Consider the following 24,408-nt stretch of genomic DNA (forward strand, 5'->3'; position numbering starts at 1 on the left):
CCCAGTGATGAAGTATTTGCAGAACCTTTTGATCAGGAACCAACCTGCGATTAATTTCCAGGTCTGGCCTCAAAAGTAAGCAAAAGTATGTTTGGTCTCTTTTTTCCTTTTTAACACAAGGTGTTACCCATGGTACAGGCGTTATCTTTAGCTCACAATTCACAGGTCTAAGCCAAAAATGATTAAAGAATAAAAGAAAAATAATGAAAAACCTGTGAGAATTTTCATTTTCCAAAAGTAGACATTTCTTAACAATGTTGCAATTCTAATTCACTTCAGAGAAATGGCACTGGATGGGTATCAGTGGGATAACAACATTTTAACCTCTTGCAACTTAGAGTAAGTTGAGTTAGTTGTTGTTAAGCTCAGTTCAACAACAAAAACATAAATTGTTAGAGAGATTTAGTATGTCTAGTAGCATTTTGGAAGGAAAATAGAGTTAATGCTTCGAGACCAATGGTGTCTTTTTAGACCCTCGTTCACTGGCCTTGTAACATTAACTCTGGTGCCTGACCTGCTGAGTTTCTTCAGAAAATTTGCTTTTGTCTCCTATTTCCAGCACCAGCAATTTTTGTTATTTAGTCTCAGTTCAGATTCAGCAAAATAGATCCAGTGAGCCTTTCTGAAAGTCAGTGTGCAGTTTGAAAGCTAGTCTATTGTTTACACTGGTTACTTTATAGTATGTTTTCTCTGCACTGTAACTTGCCTTATAGTTCAGGTCGATTGCTGTTGTGGTGATTTGGTTACCTGAATATCTATTCAAAAAGCATTATGATAAAAAAGACCTATTTTTAAAACCTGTAAATATGTTTTTATTAACCTATTTTTCTAATCCACCTGTTCAAAGGTGGATTATTACATACCAATTGACCAGATGGGACTTAAACCTGTGCCTTCTGGTCCACGGTAGGGACGTTACTAGTACACCACATGAGGACACTCAAATTTAATCACTTTGGCACAGTCTGTATTATCTGCTTCAATTGCAAAATAATTCTTCCTTGTGGATGGCTGGTTGAAATTGAGATGTCAGCATTGACTATGGATTTGGGAATGCATTATCAACCCTATCTTAAGAATAACAAAAAGATGGGGTACTGGGCTAATGGTCGGATACTTGGTAGTGTGGATGAGCAGAGGGATCTTGGTGTCCATGTACACAGATCTCTGAAAGTTGCCACCCAGGTAAATAGTGCGGTGAGGAAGGCATATGGCGTACTGGCTTTTATTGGTAGAGGAATTGAGTTCCGGAGTCCTGAGGTCATGATGCAGTTGTATAAGACTCTGGTACGGCCGCATCTGGAATATTGTGTGCAGTTTTGGTCGCCATACTATAGGAAGGATGTGGAGGCATTGGAACGGGTGCAGAGGAGGTTTACCAGGATGTTGCCTGGTATGGAAGGAAAATCGTATGAGGAAAGACTGAGGCACTTGGGGCTGTTTTCACTAGAGAAAAGAAGGTTTAGGGGTGACTTGATTGAGGTGTACAAGATGATTAGGGGGTTAGATAGGGTCGACAGTATGAACCTTTTCCCGCGTATTGAGTCGGGTATTACAAGGGGGCATAGCTTTAAATTAAGGGGGGGTAGATATAGGACTGATGTTAGGGGTAGGTTCTTCACTCAGCGAGTCGTTAGTTCATGGAATGCCCTGCCAGTAACAGTGGTGGACTCTCCCTCTTTATGGGCATTTAAGAGGGCATTGGATAGGTATATGGAGGATAGTGGGTTAGTGTAGTTTAGGTGGGTTTGGATCGGCGCAACATCGAGGGCCCAAGGGCCTGTACTGCGCTGTATTCTTCTATGTTCTATGTTACCCTTAATAAAGCCGAAAGAACTGTGTATGCTGAAAATCAGAAACAAAACAGAAGCTCCTGGAAAAGCTCAGCAGATCTGATAGCATCACTGAAGAGAAATTAGCATTAATGTTTTGGGTCTGGTCATCGTTCCTCAGGACTGAGGAAAGGTGACCAGATCTGAAACATTAATTCAGATTTTGCTTCACACATGCTGCCAGATATGCTGAGCTTCTCTGGCAACTTTGTTCCTATCTTGCCCTTGCAGTTTTCTTTGTGGTGGGAAATTATTGGCCAGCAGGGTGGTTGCAGGTTGACTGGAGCAGCTTTCTTTTCCTTCTGTCTTGCTGTTGTTTTTTTTCTCAGTGGCTGCATTTGTTAATTGAAAGGTTTTGACACCATTTTTGATGATTAATCACCATTTTGATCATGATTTGGTATCTGCTTCCTTTCTGGTGTGAATAGAGCAGACCTTAGTGGAGGCTTTGGTTGTTTTTGAAAATTTCACTTTACTCTGAATGAACAGGCTCTTTAAGGAGGGCTGTGTAAAGCATCTCTTTGGACAGTCTTCAGTCAAGCATCCTGATACTCTCCATGCATCTCAGCTGATATCACAACCTTTCTTTGACAAATGAGTTGTGGCGGATGCTTTAAGACCATGTTGATTTTATTGTTCATAGGTGTTTGATATAGAATTCCTATAGTTTGGAAACATGCTGTTTGGCCCATCAAGTCCACACTGACCCTCTTCAGAGTATCCCACCCAGACCTATTCCCCTCCATTTACCCCTGACTAATGTACCTAACCTGCACATCTCTAAATACTATGGGCAATTTAGCATGGCCAATTCACCTAATCTCCATATCTTTGGATTGTGGGAGGAAACCGGAACACCCGGAGGAAACACACGCAGGCCACAGGGAGAATGTGCAGACTCCACACAGACAGTTGTCTGAGTTTGAAATGAAACCTGAGTCCTTGGTGCTGTGAGGCAGCAGTGCTAACCACTAAACCACCATGCCACCTCAAACAGCTATCCAAACATCTGTAGTATTGAGAATTGTGAAGATAAACTCAAAATCTATTAAGCAGTGGTTAACATTGGCTTTGATATGATTCTGAAAAATCTGATTTTGGAGTTTATTGCATGCCAATTTCAGTGGTACATCTCTTCATCAATGTCAATTCTTTGCGATAAACAGCTTCCAAATGGGAAACAAGGATCATTTTCTGATCCAGCCGATGATAATAGTATTAGCACATAGGTGTTTTGTAAGTAAGAGGAACAAAATAGCACCCCATTCTGTAAAACCATGGATCAGATTTTTAAACATCTGGCACACATTTAGGTTTGGTATTTGTTTCCCTTAATTGTTTTCAGAATACCAATCTAAGAAAAGGAAATAGTGGTTATTTGTAGATTGCATTGTACAGATAGTAAATACTTAACGGACAGGAAACAAAAATGCATTTACAAAATGTTAAGTCTTAAAGGAAAGGTGAAATCTTCAGCTTTTGGTCTGAAAATGTAACCAAGTTGCTAAAATTGCTTTTCTTTTTCCAAGTCAAATATAGTTACTGTTAATGCTGGATTACAAAATACGCTGGAAGAGAGACTACAAATGTACAGAATTGCAATTAGTAATGCAAAGCAAGCTGGAGAGATGTCAAAACTGAGGCGATATGAACGAGGATTAAAGGTATATATTAAACCATTTACATTCTATCTTCCATTTAGATATTAAGCTGTGAAGCTAAAGTAGTTCACCCTTCTCCTAGGGCTCTTTTGAGATCAGTGTTGTAATCTCTTGACACTTAGTTTTGGATTTGTCATAGATTTAGTTATGAACAAATCCTATGAGGCTTCAGAAGTATATTGAGAAGCTGTTCCATCCATCATGGATAATTTAATCAGTTACTTGCAAAACGCTTTTAGTCCATTTTAAAATGCATATTTATATTTAATGTAACAAGGATATTGCAATCTTCATCTGGTTTATTTTGATTTATAGACATTGCAGACACTGCTGGCTTCTGCAAACAAAGGTAAAAAGATAGAGGAAGCAGAAATTCCTCCCCCAGTTGCAACTGGTAAAAGCAGTGCCACAGGAGTGGAGCCTGATAGTTTAAGTGCAAAAAGTTTGGAAGATGGAATGGCTGAAATGCGTCAGGAAGCACGAGCACCAGCAAATGAGGCACTACTACCTAAATCAAGTGTTACAGAGTTATCTGTGATGTCTTCAGAGCCTGAGCCTTCAAACATTGCAGCATCTGTAACTTCTGTTCAGTCTGAGATTGTTGATGTGTTGACTACTGATACAGCAAATAATGACAACGCTGGTAAAGTATCATTATTATAAATTTTAGGACTCTGTTTTGCTTTACTTAAATTAAGTAGAAACTATGGTAGGGCAGGTTTTGCAAGATTTGTGGAAGTATAAGCTCTGAACTTGACTTTTCTTACTACATGCATTCTCTTTTGGTAATTGTTTTTGACTAATGGAGAAAGTTTAATAATGTTGGAAGCAGTAACAGTTTGAACATTGTTCACTTGTACAAGATGGGTCAATCATTCTTGTCATTAATTTTTGATTTATACTTAGGAATATGACCTGAATGAGTCTTCTGAAACCAGTCTCACTGTTTTTCTTGGTTTTTCTTTTTAAAGGAAATTTTGCTTTTATGCTTTGCAGGAAGTGATGATACAAAAACAAAAGTATTATTGGTTGGGAGACAGGAGGAGTATAAACTGGCTGCACTAAGAGCAAAGCAAGCGGGAAACATCACACAAGCTAAAGAATACATGAAAATCAGCAAAGTAAAGCTTTGTCATTTTAATAATATTCACTATTGTGAAGTAATTAAGGATGGTAATTCTTGGCATTGAAAATTTGTTGATTTGGAACCATTATGTAATAGATCTGTGTAAAATGTTTACATGGACTTAGCACCATTTTTAAGGTACAGTCAAGAAGAGAATGCTCCACTGACAGTAGTGTTTTATAGTATTAATGAAAATTTAAATATCTGAGGAGCAAAGTTGGATGTCAAAATCACTGGCTGGTATGAGATGGATGTCTGGTTCTATTAGAAGTTTATAATATCAATTCTGTCAACCAGGGATATAACAGTGCAAACCAAACAAGGTCCCTGAGGGAGGAAGAGCAAATAGGAATAAACTGAGCTACAACCTCAACATTTTAGGAGGCTGCTAAAAATTTGAATTATTTTATACTTGGCGTCAGTTTTCCAACCACACTTTTTTGGGAAGTATGTGCTGCGAAAAGAAGGGAAGAAAAAATAAGTAGTAAGCAAGTTGTAGCATTGGCAATGGCAAAGTACTTCTCATTTTTAAAACTTAGTGCATTAATTGTAAAATGTGCTTAAATCTTAGAATTTGGTTTTGCAGATGCAACTCTTATTATCAATGCAGAATAGTATAATACTATATACTGCTTTCGAGCTGTAGCCTCAGACTTATAAGCAGATTTTCAATCTCCTAAAGCTCATTGACCAAGCAGAGCTTATTAGTTAATCTGTGATTCTCTACTTACCTAAGAGTAATTGACCTTTGAATAAAAAACAGATTTACTATTGTAGAATATTATGTTTTGAAATATAACCATTTTATAAGGTTTGGGGTCTCAGCTGAAATATGAAGAGAAAATGTAAGAAATTCTCAAGTCAGGCCATATCTGTCAGGAAAGTAACAGAAAAACTTTCCAGTTGATTATTTTGATAGATAATTAACTTGGAAAAATAGGTTTGTTTAGTTTTTCACAGATGTTGCATGACGTGCTGAAGACTTGCAGCAATTTCTTTCAGGTTGAATTATTATCCTTAGCTTCTGCCTGCAAATGCAATTATTTTGGACTATTCTGACTCTGCCATTTGTAATTTGAATAGATGTACACAGATTTAAAATTGTAAGTGTTCTGTATTTTTTGTTTCTTCAGAAATTTGATGTTGTGATAAAGGCTTTGGACAGTGGGGAGCCTGTAGATCTGACTAACCTGCCACCATTACCAACAGGTATAAGTGCATGCATTTGTAATATTGTAGAATTATTGGTTTTGTTTTTGCCCATTTATAAAAAATATACTTTTCCTATGGTAGTGCATTGTAATTTAGAGGTAAATCTAGATCTTTGATTATTTTTAAGCTCTCTCAAAATTTATTATATTATTACACAATATTGTAATATTACAGTGGTTTTAAATGTTTCTTTATACTGCTCTGGTCTGAAGCTGGTCACAAGCTTAATGTTCCATGATACAAATCCTACAGGGAGGATAGAAAGGGAGGCAAGAGAGAAGTGTGAGTGGCGTTTTTGATAAAGGGTAGCATTATAGCTGTACTGAGGGAGGATATTCCTGGAAATACATCCAGAGAAGTTATTTGAACTGAGAAATAAGAAAGGGATGGTCACCTTATTGGGATTGTATTATAGACTCCCTAATAGTCAGAGGGAAATTGAGAAACAAATTTGTAAAGAGATCTCTATTATCTGTAAGAATAATAGGGTGGTTACGGTAGGGGATTTTAACTTTCCTAACATAGACTGGGACTGCCATAGTGTTAAGGATTTAGATGGAGAGGAATTTAAGTATGTACAAGAAAATTTTCTGATTCAGTATGTCAATTGTACCTACTAGAGAAGGTGCAAAACCTGCCCTGCCCTATTTCCCAAGATGGGGTCAGGTGTCAGTGGGGAGCACTTTGGGGCCAGTGACCATAATTCCATTAGTTTTAAAATAGTGATTGGAAAAGAATAGACCAGATCTAACAGTTGAAGTTCTAAATTGGAGGAAGGCCAATTTTAACGGTATTAGGCAAGAACTTTCGAAAGCTGATTGGAGGCAGATGTTCGCAGATAAAGGGATGGCTGGAAAATGGGAAGCCTTCAGAAATGAGATAACGAGAGTCCAGAGAAAGTATATTCTTGTTAGGTTGAAAGGAAAGGCTGGTAGGTATAGGGAATGCTGGATGACTACAGAAATTGAAGGTTTGGGTTAAGAAAAAGAAGGAAGCATATGTGAGGTATAGACAGGGTAGATCAAGTGAATCCTTACTGCATAAAGGCAGTAGGAGTATACTTAAGAGAGAAATCAGGAGGGCAAAAAGGGGACATGAGATAGCTTTGGCAAATAGAATTAAGGAGAAGCCAAACGGTTTTTACAAATACATTTAAGGACCAAAGGTTAACTAGGGAGAGAATAGGGCCCCTTAAAGGTCAGCAAGGCAGCCTTTGTGTGAAGCTGCCGGAGAAGGGGCAGATACTAAACAAGTATTTTGCATCAGTATTTACTGTTGAAAAGGACATGGAAGATATAAGAATGTAGGGAAATAGATGGTGATCTCTTGAAAAATGTCCATATTACAGAGGAGGAAGTTCTGGATGTCTTGAAATGCATAAAAGTGGATAAACCCCAGGACCTGATCAGGTGTACTCTAGAATTTTGGAAGTGAGGGAAGTGATTGCTGGGCCTCTTGCCCAGATATTTGTATCATCAATAGTCACAGATGAGGTGCTGGAAGGCTGGAGGTTGGCTAACGTGGTTAAGAAAGGTGGTAAGGACAAGCCAGGGAACTATAGACCAGTGAGCCTGATGTTGGTGGTGGGCAGGTTGTTGGAGGGAATCCTGATGGACAGGATGTACATGTATTTGGAAAGGCAAGGACTGATTAGGGATAGTCAACATGGCTTTGTGCATGGGAAATCATGTCTCTCAAACTTGATTTAAGTTTTTTTGAAGAAGTAACAAAAAGGATTGATGAGAGCAGAGCATTGGACGTGATGGACTTCAGTAAGGCATTTGACCAGGTTCCTCCTGGGAGACTGGTTAGCAAGGTTAGGTCTCGTGGAATACAGGGAGAACTATCCATTTGGATTCAGAGCTGGCTCAAAGGTAGAAGACAGAGGGTGGTGGTGGAGGGTTGTTTTTCAGACTGCAGATCTGTGACCAGTGGAGTTCCACAAGGATCAGTGCTAGGTCGGCCACTTTTCATTATTTATGTAAATGGTTTGGATGTGAGCATAACGGGTATAGTTAGTAAGTTTGCAGATGACACCAAAATTGGAGGTGTATTGGACAGCAAAGAAGGTTACCTCAGATTACCATGGGATCTTGATCAGATGAGCCAATGGGCTGAGAAATGGCAGATGGAGTTTAATTTAGGTAGATGTGAGGTGCTGCATTTTGGGAAAGCAAATACGCATAATGGTAAGGTCCTAGGGAGTGTTGCTGAACAAAGAGACCTTGGAGTGCAGGTTCATAGCCCCTTGAAAGTGGAATCGCAGATAGATAGGCGAGTGAAGGCAGTGCTTGGTATGCTTTCCTTTGTTGGTCAGAGTATTGAGTACAGGAGTTGGGCGCTCATGTTGTGACTGTAGAGGACATTGGTTAGGCCACTGGTGGAGTATTGCATGCAGTTCTGGTCTCTATCCTGTTGGAAAGATGTTATGAAACTTGAAAGGGTTCAGAAAAGATTTACAAGGATATTGCCAGGGTTGGAGGATTTGAGCTAGGGAGAGCTTGAATAAGATAGGGCTGTTTTCCCAGGAGCGTCGAAGGCTGAGGGTGACCTTATAGATGTTTATAAAATCATGAGGGGCATGGATAGGATAAATAGACAAGGTCTTTTCCCTGGGGTGAAGGAGTCCAGAACTAGTGGGCATAGGTTTAGGCTGAGAGGGGAAAGATATAAAAGAGACCTAAGGGGCAACTGTTTCACTGAGGGGGTGGTATGTGTATGGAATGAGCTGCCAGAGGAAGTGGTGGAGGCTGGTACAATTGCAACATTTTAAAAGGCATTTGGATGGGTATATGAATTGGAAGGGTTTGGAGGGATATGAGCCAACTGCTAGCAAGTGGGACTAGATTGGGTTGGGATATCTGGTCGGCATGGACAAGTTGTACTGAGGGTCTCTTTCCGTGCTGTACATCTCTATGACTCCATAATATATCTAGTTCTGAAGTAGTGTCAATCGCTATCAAGTGAAATGCACAGGTATCATAGCAATTCATTTCGGTTCAATCATGCATTTAGTCTATCTGTGACCAGTGTCAAACTATGCAGAAATACTTAAAATTCCTTTCACATATGCACGGATTTAAATTCTATTTCTTCACTTAAGATCCATGTCCTTGAATTATAAGCTGCAATTTCACCAATCCTGGACAATTAGAAAGTTTTATTAAAACTTCCCTTCAAAGTTAGACTTGTACTAGATGTTTTTGTGGAACAGTTGAACATTGTAGAAGCTGGTTGTTGTTCACCTGTTCCCCTGAAAAACTTGAAGTATAAATTGGTGCTAAATATGTTTGGCAGGTGTGCGGGGCGACAAACTGATCAACATTGTATTAGCAGTTTCCTGCCAAAATATATGGTCTGGTCTTTACTTTCCTATTACTACTTTCTCCCCAAAATATAACACAGTGATCAATACTAAGATTTGTCTCCCTTAGTGTCTGGATTAGGAACAATTATTAGGGCACATAATTTACTTTCATCTTGCTAACATTGTCAGGATTTTACAAAATGTGATTCTGCATTGCTGCTTTTCAAATTGATTCCCATGCACCATATCTCCAGCTAGCTTAACTGACTGAGGTCAACTGACTCAAGAAAGGAACCTGAAATCTTCCAGAAATACATTGTTCCAATATATTTTGCTGCATATTTATTCACTGAGCTATTTGGCATGCTCAGGTGCTAGATGAAGTTCGTCAGATCCATTCTCAACATATAGACACGTGTCTTATAAAGACTTAAAGGTTTAGCATGTAAGTATAGATATTTTCACGTGCCAGAATGAAAACAATTTCGTGAACACTTAATTTTTATTTTCTCATTTTGGTCATAATTAATAGGCTGACTAGCAAGAAGGAATCATTGTAAATACGCAAAAGAAATCTATGGTTTATCAATTTCAAACAAAGCTGATGAAATATTTAAAAGTTGAAGCCATATCTCGTACAGCACAGTTCTGCCTCCTGGGACTAACAATTTAGAAATGTTTGTTAGCTGCTACAGTTTAATTAACTGATGGTCTATCTGGTTAAAAATTTGCTGTGCAATGTATCTAAAACTGAATGCAAATTTATTACTGCAGTTCATAAAGTAATTTTTAAAAATTATTTTACTTTATAACAATCTATTCAAAAGCTTTGACAGATACTTCAGCCGAAGAAAAATCACTTAGTCCTTCAAATGTAGTAACTCTTCCGGAGCAGCAAGGAATGGATTCAAAAACTGAATATCAAGACACTCCAGAATCCGGTATGGTGTGTTTAGATGTTCAGTGTAAAAGTCATTTGATATGTAATAATACATGGATACGTAATCATCAAGGTGACAGTGGGTCGGTGGTTAGCACTAAATCTCAGTGCCAGGGACCCAGGTTCAGTTCCAGCCTTGGGTAGAGTTTGCGTGTTCTCCCCATGTCTGCATGCGTTTCCTCCAGGTGCTCTGGTTTTTTCCTCACAGTCTAAAGATGTGCAGTTTAGGTGGATTGGCCAAGATAAATTGTATAGGGATTAGCTATGGTAAATGTGGGATTATGGGAATAGGGTAGGGGTCTGGGTGGAATGCTTATCAGAAGATCCATATGGACTTGATGGACCAAATGACCTCTTTCTGCAGTGTAGGGATTCTATGAACTTTCTACAATGTAATATGTAATCTGTAATAAATCATAGTAGCTTTGGTTGGTTCCATTAAAAAAAAACAAGCATTTCAAATTCATGTTTTTTGAAAAATGCAGGTGAAATCTTTCATCGAGACTTCAAATTTTGGGTGCCGTCTTTAGTGCAGTCAGTAGCAAGCAATGGCAAAATTTGGAGAAATGTAGCTAGGGCTGGATGCAGAATACAGAACTAAAGCTGACAACTTGGATGTTTTTAGACATATTGTCTTCTTGACATGTTTATTCAGTTGGCAATAAACTTGCCAAATATGAATGGAAATGTTTTTACTTAGCTAAAAGCCTTGCAGAGTTTTCTGGATTTAAAATGTTCTCATTGCAAAATTAAGAGATTTTTAATTTATCTTTTAGAAATGCTTGCAGTTCTGAATCTTAAATCTATATTTTTGACGAATTAACCATTTTTAAATAATTTTTTGATTGAAAACCTTTTTAAATCTTTTACAAACCCATACAAAAAGGAATAACACCATCAAAACAGAAGAAAAAAAGGCAGTACAACAAAGTCATAACACAGTACAATTGTTAATGAACGGGACTAATTAACCTTTAAAATGCTTGGATTGTAATATTTTCTTCCTACCAATGAACTTTGACATTAAATATAAATTGTCAAGAGTTCTAGATTGAGTTTTTTGAACATTAACACTGCAGGATTTGTGCGTATTACTTTTGTAGGGTTTTGCAACTGTACAAATGATTTGCTGTACAGATAATAGAATAGCAAGTTGTTAAATCTTTTTGGAATTTAGTTTTTTTCTTTCAGTTAATATATAACTCCATGAATCTCCAGTTGCATAATGTTTTTTGACATTCTAATACCAAGCTTTCTCTTTAATTTTGTTTTTGTCATTTTGTGATGTGTGTATTTTTATTCCCCATTATAATCTGACGAGATATTTGTGGTTTTAGGGACTTGAAGCTTAAACATTAGAAAAGCAAAGTTTGGATCTACTACTTTGTGAAGCTATCATTTCCTTTAAATAATGTTTGCTTTCTATTAAAAGATTTCTGTCAATGGCAACATGTGTATGCCTATCAAGTTGTCATAGTGATGGGGGTGGGTTCTTCCTTGCAATTCTCCAGTGAGGTGCAATACCATCTGGGGAACTAAGTAGACACTGGTTGGTCCCTGTTAGTATACTAATACAATTCTCCAGAAAGAATGATATGTCTTAGTGGTATATGGGATTAAATTGTTTCCCATGGGTAACAACCAAGGGTGTTATGCAAGTCAAATAATGCTAGATAGAATTTTAATTTATTTATTTGCAAGATGCAGACAATGGCTGGGCCAGCATTTAGAACATTACAGCACAGAACAGGCCCTTTGGCCCACGATGTTGTGCCGAACATTTGTCCTAGCTTAAGCACCTATCCATGTACCTATCCATTTATTGCTCATTTCTTGTTACCCTTGTGAAGGTGGTGGTTGTGTATTTGATTGCATGGTGGACACTTTTGAGTTAAATCACTTTTCGACATGATGTTGTGTTGTCAGCCATTTTGTGTGGGAAATAGCTCAGTCTAATCTTGCTGCCTGCAGATTAGCCACCTTAATAAAGTTCTTGCTGTTTAAACTTCGGCTTGCTGGTTCTTCTGATCCATAATGCTGTTAGGGAGGGAGTTTCAAGATTTTGACCCAGCAGTACTGAAAAAACCTTGATTATATTTCCAGGTTTGGATGATTTGCATCTTGGAGGGAAACTTGCTGGTGTTAGTGTTCCTATGTATCTCCTGACCTTGTCCTAGATGATTGTGATAATGGGAGCTGTCGAAGGATCCTTAGTGAGTTTGTGCAATACAACTTTATGGCACATATTGCCACTGTTGAATGTCAGTGTTGAGGGAGTGAATATTTAATGGATGTGGTGCCAGTCTCATGAACTGCTTTGATTTGTATGGTGTCAAGCTTCCTGAGTAGTGTTGGAACTGCATGCGTCCAGGCAACTGGGGAATATTCTGTGGCAGTCCTTGTGTATGGTGAACAAACATGGGGTATCAGGAGGTGAGTTACTCTCTGCAAGAATTGCGAACTGATCACTTGCTCTTTGAGCCACAGTTCCTGTTTGGCTAGTCTGTCCAGCTTCTGATCAATGATAACGTCCAAACTGCAGAAATCAGCAAGCCAGTGATGACAGTCATTGACTGTCAAGGAGCAGTGGTTAAATGGTGTTTCACATGGATGACAGTGAAGGACATTATTCAAATAGGGCTGGAGAGCTGAGAGATCATTCAACTTTGGGATGGGAGGGAAGCCAGTAGGGTAGATGAGCGAAAAAAATGTGGGTAGAAGAGGAACCGTGGATGGAGAATGGGAGGGGTGTGTGTGTGTGTGTGTGTGTGCGTGTGCTGCACTGCAAACTGAAGTAGGCACAATTACTTCTTCAAACTAATTACTTAATTCTGCATCCATAATAGCTTTTGATAATGTAACTCCAGAATGTCTACTGAATATCTGTTAACTGTAGCTGAATGTGTGATGTTTGTAATTTTAGGCCTACCGCCATCACCTAAAGATGTTGTGGAAGCTCTGCATCAAAGAATGGAGAAATATAAGACAGCAGCAGCTCAAGCTAAAGCTGATGGGAATGACCGTAAAGCAAGGATGCATGAGAGAATAGTGAAGGTATATGAATATTTGGGGATGTTCTTGGAAACATTTTTTCCCAATTCCCTTTTAAATGGACCTCTTGCTAAGGTGCAGAACAACCATTCTTTCTTATCGTGACTAATGAGTTGTAATTCAAGTATGTAACTTGGTGTGTAAGCAGACTGTTCAATTCAGTGGTGATCATGAAACTGATATGCTACACACTTAAAAGCAAAAGATAACAAGGTTGTCTTTTGTTGCACATTCTAAATATCTTAGTCCTGTACACATTCTCTCATTTCACTTCCTCAGAATTTGAAAGGCTGAACTGATGATATTCTGATGAGATCATCTAAATGTAAAGATAAACTGATTTGGTTTACAGAATATCAGTGATTAGAGTAGCAACTGAAAATCTTCATAAAAATCGCTAACTAGAAACTTTATATGAAGTGAAATAAAGATTTTTTCTTAATGTAAAGTAACCAGAAACCTTTAGTTGGATAGCAGTTTGAATGTTTTAATTTCGGGTCAGCCAAAGTTGATATTTAACTAGTTCTAAACTTCCATCCTAAAGTTCAGCCTATCCCCTGCTGCAGCTTCAGGCTTTGTTCTTTTGTTGCACTGGAAGCTGTAGGCCCATCGTTCAATTCCTTCCCTGTCCAGGCATTGCCTGGCCTGCACTGCACCCTACTGGTTTATGTCCATTAACATCTCTCATAAATGTAAATTAGTTTAACACCTAATTATGTCTCCAGTGTTAGTTCATACTTGGGTGTGCCTTAAACTTGATATTGACTTATCTTGTTGAAGATTGATGAGAATAACTAGTTGGCTAGTTAATTGTTGGGTAAGTTTATTAATATAACAATTTGTTACTTTATCCTGGTGCGACCGGTGTGTGTTGCTATGTCATGGTGCCCGATAGGATCTATTCCATTGAGGATTCATTGAGAGGAGAGCTGGCTAAGGTCGATTGGGTGAATAAGCTGAATGGTGTGGTGGTATAAAGTACAGGAGGCATTTAAATAAACTATTCAATATCTTCAACAAAATACATTCCATTAAAAGACACTCATAGAATCTTACATTATAGAAGAGGCTTTTCAGTCCATTGGGTCTGCAACAACCAAGACGACTTTAAACTTACACTTGTCCCACTTTCCAGCACTTGGCCCATCGTATTGTCTAATATTTCGTACTCATCGTTTTCAAATGTTGAGGTTTCAAAGAACAAAGAAAAATTACAGCCCAAGAACAGGCCCTTCGGCCCTTCAAGCCTGAGCCTATCAAAATCCATTGTCTCAACCTATGGCCCAATTCCTAAGAATTTGTATCCCTCTGCTTCCCACCGACTCCTGTATCTATCCAGATACACCTTAAACGAATTTACTGTGCCTGTCTTTGTTGGCAACGCTTTCCAGGCACCGACCATCCTCTGTGTGTATCCCCTCTAAGCTTTTCACCTCTCACCTTGAAAGCGTGACCTCTTGTTATTGAATATCTCACCCTGGGAAAAAGCTTATCTCTATCCACCCTGTCTATACCCTTCATGATTTTGTAGACCTCAGTCAGGTCCCCCCTCAATCTCCTTTTTTCTAATGAAAACAATCCTAACCTACTCCACCTCTCTTCATAACTAGCACCTTCCATACCAGGCAACATCCTCATAAACATTCTCTGTACCCTCACCAAAACGTCCACATCGTTTTGGTAATGTGGCGACCAGAACTGGACACAGTATTCTAAATGTGGCCAAACCAAAGTCTTGTACAATTTTAGCATGACCTGCCAGCTCTTAAACTCAATACTCCATCCGATGAAGGCAAGCATACCATATGCCATCTTAACTACTCTATCCACCTCTGCAGCCACCTTCAGGGTAAAAAGGACCTGAACTCCCAGACCTGAAGTTCATCAGCTTTTCCCAAAGCTGTTCCGTTTACGGTATAGTTGGCCTGAGAATTAGACTTCCCAAAATGCATCACCTCACATTTGCCTGGATTGAACTCCATCTGCCACTTCTGTGCCCAACACTCTAGTCTGTCTATATTCTTCTGTGTTCTTTGACAGTTCCCTATGCTTTCTGCGATTCCACAAATCTTCGTGTCATCTGCAAACTTACTGATCAGACCAACAGTGCCCTCTTCCAGATCATTTATGTATGTCACAAATAACAGTGGCCCCAGCACTGATCCCTGTGGAACACCACTAGTCACCTTTCTCTCTTTCGAGAAACTCCCTTCTACTAATCTCTGTCTTCTACTGCTCAACCAGTTCTTTATCCCTCTAGCTAGAATACCCTGCACACTATGTGACTTCACTTTCTCTATTAGTTGACCTTTATCAAACGCCTTACTAAAATCCATGTACAGGGGAGCCTTGATTATCCGAACGTGATGGGCGAACACTTATTCGTTCGGATAATCGATTATTCAGTTAATCAATTAAATGCCTTTCCACAGGGGCTCGGAATTTTTAAAATCTGCTCCTCGTTCAGGAGACTGCAAAAGCACACACTCAACCCCGTGCAACACTGTCCCCCTGCCCCCTGCCCCAACCCGATCCAACACCGCCCACCCGCCCCCAACACTTGCAACACCACCTCCCTGTGTCCAACACCACCCACCGCCCCCTGACCCCGTCCAACACTGACCCCATCCCCAACACTGTGCGACACCACCTCCCCGCCCCCAACACGATCCAAGACTGCCCCCACCCAACCCAGTCCAATACCACCACCATCCCCATCCATCCCCCACCCCCTCTCTGGGGCAGCCGGACTGTACACCAACAAGGAGACTGCTGTTGTTGCCTTTGTGGGGTGAGTCTCCAAATAGTGCGCGCGCATGCACAACTTTTTACTACAACTTTTTGACAGGTTCCACCTTTGCCCTATACAGGACAATGTTGGAGAGATTATCTGGGGAAGGGGGTTTTAGGGTACACTCCTGTGTAGAACTCCAGGGAAAGTGTGGGGAGAGCGAGAGAGGGCGGGCAGTCAGCCATTTGGAGACGGTGCCTGTTTAATCACGGTAAACAAAAGACCCAGTCACTATTGGAAACAGACCTTTGATGTAATGTTTCCATCGGGACTTTGAGATCTCATTCAGAAAATCCGATTTTCAGATAATTGGTATTCGGATAATCGAGGTTCCTCCATATGTGACATCTACAGCCCTTCCTTCATCTATCATCTTGGTCACTTCCTGAAAGAGCTCTATTAAGTTGGTAAGGCGTGATTTCCCCCGCTCAAAACCATGTTGCCCATCACTGATAAGCCCATTCTTTTCCAAATATAAACAGATTTTATCCCTCATAACCTTTTCCAGCACCTTTCCCACCACTGATGTCAGGTTCATTGGAATATCCCTACTACCCTCTGTGAACAGGGGGACAATATTAGCAACCCTCCATTCCTCCAGCACGTCTGCTGTGTTTAAGGATGCTACAAAGCTATCTGTCAGGGCCCCAGCTATTTCCCCTCTTGTCTCCCTCAGCAACCTGGAATAGATCCTGACCTGGGGATTTGTCCACCTTAATATCCTTTAGCCTACACCACACATCTTCCCTCCTTATGTCAACATGGTCCAGAATAATCTCAACATGCATCATGTCCCTCTCCTCCATGAACACCGATGCAAAGAAATCATTGAGAATCTCGTCCACTTTCTCAGGTTTGATACACAAGCTTCCTTCCTTATCCTTTAGCGGTCCACCCCTTTCTCTAGTTACCCTCCTCTTTACATATGAATAAAAGGGCTTTGGATTCTCTTTAATTCTGCTCGCTAAAGTTATTTCATTACCCCTTTTAGCCCGCTTGATTCCTCGTTTAAGATTGGTCCTACTCGCCCAAAATTCCTCCAAGGCCCGTTCTGTTCTTCGCTGCCTGGCCCTTGTGTACGCTTTCCTGTCTTAATTATTCTCCTAGGCTGTGTATTCTAGATCCCCACATTCTCTAGGTGAAAAATATTTTCTTATATCCCTCAATTTCCTGCCTTTCACTTTAAAGTGCCCCCCTTTCTCTTGACCCTTCAGCTGCTTTCAATCCAGTAAGAGTATACTTAAGAGGGAAATCCGGACGGCAAAAAGGGGACATGAGACAGCTTTGGCAAATAGGATTAAGGAGAATCCAAAGGGATTTTATAAATATCTTCAAGACAAAATGGTAACCAGGGAAAGAATAAGGCCTTCAAAGATCAGCAAGGCGGCTTTTGTGTGGAACCCCAGGAGATGGGGGAGATTTTAAACGAGTATTTTGCATCAGTGTTTACTGTGGAGAAGGACGTGGAAGATACAGAATGTAGGGAAATAGATGGTGACCACTTGAAAAATGTCCATAATACAGAGGAGGAAGTTCTGGATGTCCTGAAATGCATAAAGGTGGATAAGTCCTCAGGACCTGATCAGGTGTACCCTAGAACTCTGTGGGAAGCTGGGGAAGTGATTGCTGGGCTCCTTGCTGAGATATTTGTATCATCGATAGTCACAGGTGAGGTTCCAGAAGACTGGAGGTTAGCTAACGTGGTACCACTATTTAAGAAAGGTGGTGAGGACAAGTCAGGGAATTGTAGACAGGTGAGTCTGACGTCAATGGTGGCAAGTTGTTGGAGGGAATCCTGAGGGACAGGATGTACATGTATTTGGAAAGACAAAGACTGATTAGGGATAGTCAACATGGCTTTGTGCGTGGGAAGTCATGTCTCGTGAACTTGATTGAGGTTTTTTTGAAGAAGTAACAAAGAGGATTGAGCTCACAGCAATGGATACGATCTAATTGGACTTCATTCAGGCATTCGACAAGGTTCTCCATGGGTGACTGATTAACAAGGTTAGATCTCATGGAATACAGGGAGAACTAGCCACTTGGATACAGAACTGGCTCAAAGGTAGAAGTCAGGGTGGTGGTGGAGAGTTGTTTTTCAGACTGGAGGCTTGTGACCAGTGGAGTGCCACAAGGATCTGTGCTGGTTCAACTAATCGTCATTTAAATAAAATGATTTGGATGTGAACATAGGTATAGTTAGTAAGTTTGCAGATGACACCAAAATTGGAGGTATAGTGGACAGCGAAGAACGTTACCTCCGATTACATAAGGGTCTTGATCAGATGGGCCAATGGGCTGAAGAGTGGCAGATGGAGTTTAATTTAGATAAATGTGAGGTGCTGCATCTTGGGAAAGCAAATCAGAGCAGCACTTAAATACTTAATGGTAAGGTCCTGGGGAGTGTTGCTGAACAAAGACCTTGGAGTGCAGGTTCATAGCTCCTTGAAAGTAGCATTGCAGGTAGATAGGATAGTGAGGAAGGTGTTTGGTGTTCTTTCCTTTTATTGGTCAGAGTATTGAGTATAGGAGTTGGGAGGTCATGTTGCGGCTGTACAGGACATTGTTTAGGCCACGTTTAGCATATTACATGCAATTCTGGTGTCCTTCCTCTCAGAAGAATGTTGTGAAACTTGAAAGTGTCGGAGCCTGAGGCGTGACCTTATAGAGATTTATAAAATTATGACGGGTATGAATCGGATAAATAGACAGTCTTTCTCCTGGGGTGGGGGGAGTCCAGAACTAGAGGGCATAGGTTTAGGGTGAGAGGGGAAAGATTTAAAAGGGACCTAAGGGGCAACTTTTTCATGCAGAGGGTGGTGCACGTATGGAATGAGCTGCCAGAGGAAGTGATGGAGGCTGGTACAATTGCAACATTTAAGAGGCATCTGGATAGGGGTTTTGAATAGAAAGGGTTTAGAGGGATATGGGCCAGGTGCTGGCAAGTGGGACTAGATTGGGTTGGGATATCTGGTTGGCATGGAGAGTTGTTTCCATGCTGTAGATCTCTGTGACTCTCTAACTGACTGGCAGGCTATTTTAGACCTGATATTATGGCATGAAAAAGAGCTAGTTAATAATCTTGTTGTATGAGAACCTTTTAGGAACGAGTGACTAGAATATGACAGAATTTCACATTTAAGTTTGAAAGTGAAGTGGAAACATCTGAAGCAAGGGTGTTGGGAAATTCTAAAAGCATGCGGCATAAGTCACTTAATATGCATTGGGAAAATACATTAAAAATCATGGTCAAGGTTCTAAACCAAGAAGAAAGAAAATTTACAGCCCAGGAACAGGCCCTTCGGCCCTCCAAACCTGAGCCGATCCAAATCCACTGTCTAAACTTGTTGCCCAACTCCTAAGCACCTGTATCCCTCTGCTCCCCACCTACTCATGCATCTGTCCCCTCACATCATAAATGAATCTACCTGCCTCTACTACGTCTGCTGACAATGCGTTCCAGGCACCTACCAGCCTCTGTGTCAAGTACTTGCCACCTTAAACTTTTCACCTCTCACCTTGAAAGTGTGACCTCTCGTTATTGAATCCTTCATCTTGTGGAAAAAGTTTCTCTATCGACCGTGTCTATACCCTTCATGATCTTGTAGATCTCAATCAGGTCCCCCCTCAATCTCCCATTCTTTAAAGTTCTTTGAAGAGCTATTACATGGCTTACAGCAACTAGATGTTCCTTCAAGATGCGCAACTCTTAAAAAGATCAGTCAACTGTAGCTGACAAAGTTAAGGATTGTACAACATTAAAAGGAAAGACCAATGAAGCAGACAGCATTGGATAATAAACTTGAGGCTTGAAAAGGTTTTTAGAATACAGCAATGGCGGGCCAAGAAGCTGATGAGAAAAGGAAGAAAAGAGCATAAATATAATCTATCAAAAAAAGTCAACTGAAAAATCTTCTATGGTATGTAAGAGGGAATGCGGTTGAGTTGGATGTGGACCCTCTGAAAGGTGGAGTTAGAATATATAATGGGAATAGAAAAATGGCAGAAATCAAGTAATTTCTTTATGCCTGTTTTCACTGAGGAAGATGCAAGAAATCTTCAAGAATTAGAGAACCAAATGGTTATGAAGAATGTGGAGGTCAAGGAAATTAGTATTAGTAAGAAGGTTGTACTAGAGAAATTATTGGGTTGAAAGGTTTCTAAGAGCTTGGCAGTCTACATTCCAGAGTTTTGAAAGAGGTGGCTATAGGGATAGTCATGTGTTGAAGCGCATCTTCAAATTCCTTAGATTCTGGGATGATTCCTGAAAATTGGAAGCTTGCAAATGTCACCCCACTATTTGAATCAAAGAGCTGGGGAAAAGACAAAAGAACGACAAACCTGTCAGCCTTGCATCAATAGTAAGGAAAATGCTAGAATATATCATAAAGGAAATAATAAATGGATTTTTGCATAAGAATCTTTTAATTTAGCATAGTTAGCATAAATACATGAATGGATCGTAGTGCTTGACAAACTTTGGGGTATTTTAAGGATGTATCGGAAGAAATATGTTTGCATAGTATAAGGATTGGCTATCAGACAGAAAAGTATAGGAATAAATTCTCAAACTGACAGACTGTGTCTAAGGGGGGACTGCAAGCATCAGTGCTTGGGGCACCAACTGTCCATGTCATCTGTCAATGATTTGGAGTTGGGAAGGGCTCTTCTGGCACAGTGTTTCTACCTCTGGGCCAGAATGTTGGGGATCAAGACTCACCTACACTAGAGATGTATCATAACACATCTGAATAGGTTGATTAAAATATCTAGAGTCAGGGACCAAATGTAATATTTCCAAAATTGCAGGTGATGCAAAGATAAGTGTGAATTTGTGAAGAGTAAAGAATATGTAAAGTAGCTTTGGCAGGATTTGGTCAGGCTTTATAAATGGGCAGCGACGTTGCATATAGAATATAATGTGTAAAATCATGAGGTTATTCATTTTGGCGAAAGGTATCTCTTTTATAGTGATGAGAGAAGAGGCTGTGTGCCGGGAAGTTGGTTGAGGTGGAGCCTGCACACGTGGTTGTGTCCATATGAGGGCTGGAGGAAGGATGGACAATGCATGACGGTGGAAATGAGGGGTTGGGGGATGGCAGGCAGAATGCAATGATGAGTGTTGATTTTGATATTCATGATTACTGTTGGGATAAACCTTATCTTTCTGAAATTTGCTCAGTGGTTCCCTTTCCAACCTTAATTTTATATCTAATGAGTCCCTTAACTGGAGTACTGTATACAATTTTGATTTTCATATCTAGTGAAGGGTATTGCCTTGAAGCCATGGTGAGCGATCTCCCCATTGTCTTGTGAATCAAGTGACCCCTGGTGAATGGGGAAGTGATGTGCATAAATAATAACTAAGATGAAGAAATATGTGCCTGTAGAAGGGATGGAACGTGTTAAATCTGAATGTGGAGTTCAACTGATCCTTTAACTCTTAGGACTGGCATGAAATTTGTTTGCAACAATTGAAGGTTAAAGAATCTTTAATTCCTAAGATATGGTTATCTTGATTTTAAGCGTGTGATGTGATTAAAGTGATGCAAGTATACTGAATTAAACCGATAAAGACCTACATCTTGATGGTGTAGTTAATGTTGTGTTAAATTGATGATATTAAAGTTAATTGTAATAAATAGGACACATGGTTTGGTTGCTTGGGAACAAAGAAGTTGTGGAGATGAGATTGTCTCCTGACCTTTATGAAGACAGAACAGAGAACTTAGCTGTAAGCTGATCAGAAAATTTGATAGGCTGCTGGCATATAACTGGCCAATCAGTAAGCCCCTAAAAGGCAGATTCTGCCACTCCAAAACCGATCATGTGGGTAGCAAGGAAATGTGCCCAAGATGGTAGGTAGGTAGCTAGCTTATGACAGTCTGTCCACTGTTTGGAGATTGGTCGGGGAAAACTGATTATTCTGTCCATTCTGACTCTCCGACAAGCCCCAAGCCTGGCCATAAGTTTCTGTATGCAAGTGACATTTTGCATTTTGAATAAATATGTGCATGTGCACTCTTGTGGTACTGATATTGTATATACCTTTGGCTAAAATGTACAGGTTTAAGTCCCACCTGACCCAGAGGTGTGCTCAACTGATCAGAATGGTTTGATTTTAAAATAATTTCTAGGAGTCTTGCGTTACAGTGTTCCCATATCTAAACATGAATGTCTGTCTGGGTTCAAACTCTCAGCTTCAGAGATGTCTCGTAACAGTTTTAGTAAAAATAATTCTAAATGTGAGTTACTTCATTACAGCGAAAAAACATCCTGTATGAGTTGATTTTCTCAGGGAAGGGAGTGGCGTAGTGATATGTGGTATGTTGCTGGACTAATAATCCAGAACAGATTAATGTTCTGGAGACATGTGTTTGAATCCCATCATGGTAGGTGTTGAAATTTGAATTAAATAAAAATCTGGGATTTTAAAATAAACTAGCCTAATGGCAATCCTATAACTACTACCGATTGTCATTGAAAACCCATCTGGTTCAGTAATGTCCTTCAGGAAAGGAAAACTGCTGTCCTTCTCTTGCCTAGCTTATAATTTTCTCCAAACTCTCAAGGATGTCTCTTGACTCTTAAATGGGATGGGCAATAAATGCTGACTAGGCCATATCCTGTGAACAAATTTTTAAAAACACACACACTCATTAGGGAGACTTGAATTGTTGATACAGAGTGTAAGCCTCTGAACTAAAATGAGAATATTAACTTGTAAAATTTCAGTAGGTTACGGTTTACACCATAGATCCACTAGATTGGTTCCTGGGTTGAAAGGGTTTTCCTGTGACAAGAGACAAGTAAATTGGGCCTACATTCTCTTGAGTTTAGAAGAATGAATGTTCTTAATAAATCATACAAGATTCTGAAGTGGGTTCACAAGGTCGTTGCTAAAAGATTGATTGATTCTTGTGGCTGAGAAATCTAGAACTTGGGGACACAGTCTGAAGATGAAGATTTGATCGTTTAGGACTGAGATGAGAAATGATTTCTTCTTTCAGAGAATTGTGGTTTTAACCCTAACCCTCTTCTACACGAGAAGGTTGTGGGTGCTTCATCATTGAAGGTGTTGGAGGCTAGCTGAATAAGATTTGGCCTCGAGAAATTAAGGGAGCAGGTAATAGTGTTGAGGCAGAAAGGCAGAACAGTCCTTGATGGGTCATACTATCTACCTCTCCTTATTTCCTAAGGTCACCCTGAAAAATCCTGAAACTGAGCTTTTCAGAAACGTGCTCTTAAGTTCAATCAAATGTTTTGGGTCTTCCAGCTAACAAGGCCTTTTCATGACAGTATCATGGAGCTCAAGAAAAACAATAAGAAACTTAAGAGGACCTCTGATTGTAACTGATGTCAAGAAAGAATGCTATGAAAGAGAAAGTTGGTAGAGGCCATCAACAGTCTTTTCCTTGTGTCCCATGCAAAAGAGGTGCAAAAAGATTTTCAAAGACTATTTGAAGTTTGGGAACTTTGTACAAGAGTTGCTAAAGAACAACACCGTATTTAGAACAAAATCAGTGAGCCCCAAGGTTCGTGGAGTAAGTATTAGCACTGGCAACCTGTAGTTCCCTTAGGATTATTTTTCTTTATGACACATGTCCAAATGCACAGCATTACACATAAAAATGGGTTATTTTTTATTTGAGTAAGGATAAGATTTCTTTTTGTTAATTTTAAAGCAATATCAAGATGCAATTAGAGCTCACAAAGCTGGAAGGAAAGTGGATTTTTCAGATCTTCCTATACCGCCAGGTAAGTAATTACGAAAATATTTGTATATTCATAAAAATCAATGTGTTTTAAATATCATCCGCACTGCTTTAACTTAGTGCATTTGTGCTATCACGATTTATCTTTATATGCAATGGAAAATTTACATGAATATAATTATGTACAATATTTTAGTCTACCAGAACTAACAAATGTCGCAAGATTCTACTTCACTATGGTGGGTTATTTATTTTTGTTTTACATTCTATTTAACCGTTTCAGTAAATTGATTTCTGCTTGGTGTACATGTTACACATTTTGCTCAATAAAGCGACGACATTTAAAACTTTGTAAGCAGTGACTTAGTAGTTTGCAATAATACTATTAGAAAGTAGAGACTATGAAATAGCTGCAAGAGTAGCATAAAAGTGCAAACTGACAGCATTGTTCTGGTTCTTAGCCTGTTTTTCAGTTCTATTGACTTCAACAGTGCTGTTTTAGTATTGTTAGCCAAGACAGATTCAAGACATGATCAAATGGTGGAGAGGAGACAATGGGCTGAATGGCCTAATTCTGCTCCTGTATCTTAGTCTCTTTGCAATTGAAGTTTCCAAAATACTAACCCAAACATCAATCACTGCCTCAATAAACTTGCTATGAAGCCATGGCTTCTATCATAATTGAATAGTTAGTCAGTATGTTTGTGAGATGAGCTGTATTAATTGCAGTTACCATCATAAATTAGCACAACCCAATTTTAATTTATCACAGG

General features: G+C 39.6%; 1 protein-coding gene across 2 annotated transcripts in view; it reads left to right on the plus strand.

The window, feature by feature from the left end:
• cc2d1b (coiled-coil and C2 domain containing 1B) overlaps positions 1-24,408 on the plus strand; it is a 72,169-nt gene that overhangs the window by 12,536 nt on the left and 35,225 nt on the right. For both annotated transcript variants that reach the window (XM_043699193.2, XM_087990601.1), the window contains exons 5-11: positions 3,362-3,496; positions 3,809-4,136; positions 4,490-4,614; positions 5,753-5,828; positions 9,966-10,079; positions 13,002-13,132; positions 23,606-23,678. In XM_043699193.2, the coding sequence (XP_043555128.1) occupies positions 3,362-3,496; positions 3,809-4,136; positions 4,490-4,614; positions 5,753-5,828; positions 9,966-10,079; positions 13,002-13,132; positions 23,606-23,678 (982 nt within the window). The remainder of the gene's footprint in view (positions 1-3,361; positions 3,497-3,808; positions 4,137-4,489; positions 4,615-5,752; positions 5,829-9,965; positions 10,080-13,001; positions 13,133-23,605; positions 23,679-24,408) is intronic.

This window comes from Chiloscyllium plagiosum, unplaced genomic scaffold, assembly GCF_037043375.1.
Source record: "Chiloscyllium plagiosum isolate Xiang-an unplaced genomic scaffold, Cpla_swu_hap1 HiC_scaffold_9, whole genome shotgun sequence".
NCBI classification, from domain to species: domain Eukaryota; kingdom Metazoa; phylum Chordata; class Chondrichthyes; order Orectolobiformes; family Hemiscylliidae; genus Chiloscyllium; species Chiloscyllium plagiosum.